At 46.4% G+C, this 3,536-nt stretch overlaps 1 protein-coding gene across 1 annotated transcript in view; it reads right to left on the reverse strand.

Moving 5' to 3' along the window:
- Positions 1–3,536, reverse strand: part of KCNQ2 (potassium voltage-gated channel subfamily Q member 2) — a 77,035-nt gene that overhangs the window by 50,660 nt on the left and 22,839 nt on the right. The window contains exons 5-6 of the mRNA XM_006021691.2: positions 3,347–3,522; positions 1,595–1,720 (exon numbers count right to left, since the gene is read on the reverse strand). Of these exons, the coding sequence (XP_006021753.1) occupies positions 1,595–1,720; positions 3,347–3,522 (302 nt within the window). The remainder of the gene's footprint in view (positions 1–1,594; positions 1,721–3,346; positions 3,523–3,536) is intronic.

Consider the following 3,536-nt stretch of genomic DNA (forward strand, 5'->3'; position numbering starts at 1 on the left):
GATAATGGCCTTGGGAAATGCAGAGAACCACACACCACTACTCCAGGCCAAATTTTCAATTAAATATTGTGTTTTAATGGGAAAAAAAGGAAGGAAAAACACACAATGAATTGCTTGCAGTGCTTTCCCTCCTTTTTGAGATCTGAGTTGGACAGCTTTGAGCCCATCTGTCTCCAGATCAGGGTGGCACCTGGGTTGGGACTAGTTCTTAGTTTTGCTCTCTGGTTGCATCAAGCCCTGCTCTGTTTTTCTAACTGTAATCAATGCACTTAAAAACTTTGAACCACCACTGGACTGACTTCACAGCGGGTTTGTGTCCCCTTTGTTGAATCAGCTGACTCTTTGCAAAGCTTGGAGCTGTTCGGATCCTGGATTCTGGTCAGGACCCCGTTGGCGGGTCTTGCAAGCTTTGCAACGAGGCCCAGATTGGCTTCCGGAAGTGCCGGAGCAGGAGAACAATGAACAAAGTAGATTAAAACCTCATTAATTCCTTCTTTGTCAATCTGCTAATCCAATAATTCACACGCACAAACGTGCGCACAGAAAAACTAAAGCAGTGCCCTTTCCTCTCTTGTCCGCCAAGATTTAATAGTAGAGTGCCTTCAGTAGCAAGGCCTTTTCTATTACAAAGACCCCATTAATCTTACAAAAACATACTACAGTGCATTTAACCGCACACTCTGAAGAATGATCATAAATAATTAAAAGCAAGCAGCACTTGTCAAAATAAATGATCAGAGCCGCATTTTTGTAATGCGGCATCTTGGATGGACATGGCTCAACTGTTGCAGAACAACTAATCCCATGCAAGGGGGAAGTATGGAGCTGTACTACCCCCGTGGGAACTGTGCCTATGGTATTCCCAAGAACCCATAGAAACACAAGTGCTGTACCGTGGCTTCTCTGCTTATGATAGGTGTCTGCTCCCATGCTCATAGAAGCTAATGAGAATCTCTTCGTTGGCCAAATTCAATACCCAGAATGAGTCCTTTGGCTACTACCATGAAGTTTCTGCTGTGTTGATCACTCTGTCCAGGACTGAAAAGAGGAGCTGATCACCTCCCAGTCTGCTTCTGGCATCCACAACCTCTCCAAAGTTTGGAAGGGACTTTAAGGTCATTGAGTCCAACCTTCTGCACAGATTTGCTGCTCCCAAGCCACCCCAAACAAATGCCTCTCCAACCTCGTCTTCTTAAACCGCTCCCACATTTAAGACAGCAGCCCTGTAGTCCAAATTTCAATGTGCCACGATTATTCTCCTGCCTCCAAAGTTGGGTGGCACTCCATTTAATAACCCAGTAAAATAGCTGGGGTTTTTTGGCCCGTTCGTGCCAAAGTACATGGTTCAGGCTGTATTCATCTAGCCCTGAGCTTTTCTGCTGCCTTCCCAGCTTCAGATAATTCATGGAAGGAGACACTGCAGCATTTTCTAAAAAGGATCATTTGAGAGAGATATCTAATTTGAGTAGCCCAGAATCATTTAATAATGATGCTAACCAACCGCTCATAAGTCAATTCCTCTCCTAAGAGAAGATGGAGGGTTGATGGCTATTTCATTTTAATAGCAGGCAGCTGTTTTGCAGAAATTACTCACCAGGCCCCACCAGAGTGCATCTGCGTAGGTATCAAAGTGGTCGTTCTCTCCTTTCTCAGCCAAGTACACCAGGAAGGAGGCCAGAATGAGGCAGAGGAAACCAATATACCAGGCAGTAATCAACTCCTGCAAGACAGATAGGAAAGAGGACGAAATAATGGGACTGTCACCCTCAAGGGTGTTCCCAAAGGCAGGGACAGGCTTGCAGAGCTGAACCTTCCCATTAGACTTTCCGACTAGTAATAGTAGTTGTCGTCTTATGGGAGAGCCGAGACGGGGGCTCTTTCTGTCATAAATCAGAGACCCCCCCTGCCCTGAAGAGCTGACCGTGTGAACGGAGGAGGTAAAGGGTGAGAGAAAGGAAGGATGGCTTTCTCCACTGACATTGAGACATGGGGAGCTGAGCTAAGTCACACAGGGGGAATCTGTGGTACAGTGCAGAACTGAGACCACATCACTGGGGGCCCGATTCTGCGCTGGGAGCACATCTGCATCTACATGGGAACCAGCTGCAAAGTTTGCATCTGGATTGTATATCCTAATTTCAAAGCCCTTTGGATGTGACAATGCCCTGTTTCATGGACAGGGGTGATGTGGTATGAGGTAATGTAGCTTATTTTACCCTGTTTAGGAAAAGCACCCCTCTGGGTTTAATATGCATTTGGAGAATACTTGGTAGCAGAAACAAGAGACTGGTCTAGCTGCATGTGTGTGAAGAAGAGCAGGTGGGATTTGCCTGGGGTTGGCTGCAGCTCACTTGGCACCATACGAACATATAGTTTGGTTCTCGCTTGGGCAGAGCTCAGTGGAGTTTAGCTCTGAATGTGTGGAGAGAAATGTGGATGGAGTTTGCAATCAATCAGGAAAGTCTCTAGGTGTATCACCTTGTTTCTGGTTTCCTCAAATGCAGAGTTTCACTTGCAGGACGATGAACATAACGGTGCAGAAGGAGGAAGTGGTACTTAATTTCCCCCCTTCTTTTAATATTGCATTCACACTGCACAGAAATGAGAACACAGTTGAACCATACCTATTCTTTCGAATAGGCCTTCAATAACCAAAGTTGCCATGTCAAAAATCAAGATATTGTTTCATTTTACTAAACCGTAGGTGGAATAGGATGGCACACGCTTTCCCGCACCCCCAGCATCTGACCCCTAAAATTATACTTCAGCAGGCCTGAACAGTTAGTTGAGACTCTTTGCAGCCTGTTGTAGAAGGGGGGCAATAGGGTGATATCACCTACATGTGACAGGGTAAATCAAGACTCTTTAAATGGTTACAATTTTTGGGCACGTCAATACAAGAGCAGATGAAGGAAGTATCGTTTCTGAGATGTCTGCTAAGGTTTCAAAAGGAAGCAAAGAGCAGGAAATAGGCCAGATATCACCTAAATTAAGTGACAGGAAACAAAACGTGACTGAGTGCTTCTCCAAACGGGGGAAAGGCCGATAATGCCACACACTGGGGATCACTTCTGTGACTAGTACGAATGCACTGTTTCCCAATGATATGGGGGCGGATCGTGATGCCCTCTGATAGCTGGCTCCAGTGGGGAAAACGTTCAGTGATGCATCCTCTCTGCAACATGCATTTTGGTATAAACAGGCACTAATTACTAATCCCGAGGCATCCTGGTTTTGAAGATCATTAGTGCAGCTGCTGTCCAAGATGCTTCCTACCAATGACAGTCATACCATAATAAATCAGCAAAGACATGGTGACCAATCTAGCTGCCCAGGTGTCACTCACCTTACTGTGGGCATAGACGACGGAGCCTAGGAGTTTCCAAGTGCCTCCTCGGCGGTCCATCCGTATCATGCGCAGGATCTGCAGGAACCGCAAACTCCTAAGTGCCGACGTGGCAAAGACGTTCCCTTGGGATCCCGCGGCCAGCACGGCGATGGAGGCGATCAGCACCATGATGTCTGCAAGGAAAGAG

This window comes from Alligator sinensis, unplaced genomic scaffold (genome assembly GCF_000455745.1).
Source record: "Alligator sinensis unplaced genomic scaffold, ASM45574v1 scaffold752_1, whole genome shotgun sequence".
Lineage (NCBI taxonomy): Eukaryota > Metazoa > Chordata > Crocodylia > Alligatoridae > Alligator > Alligator sinensis.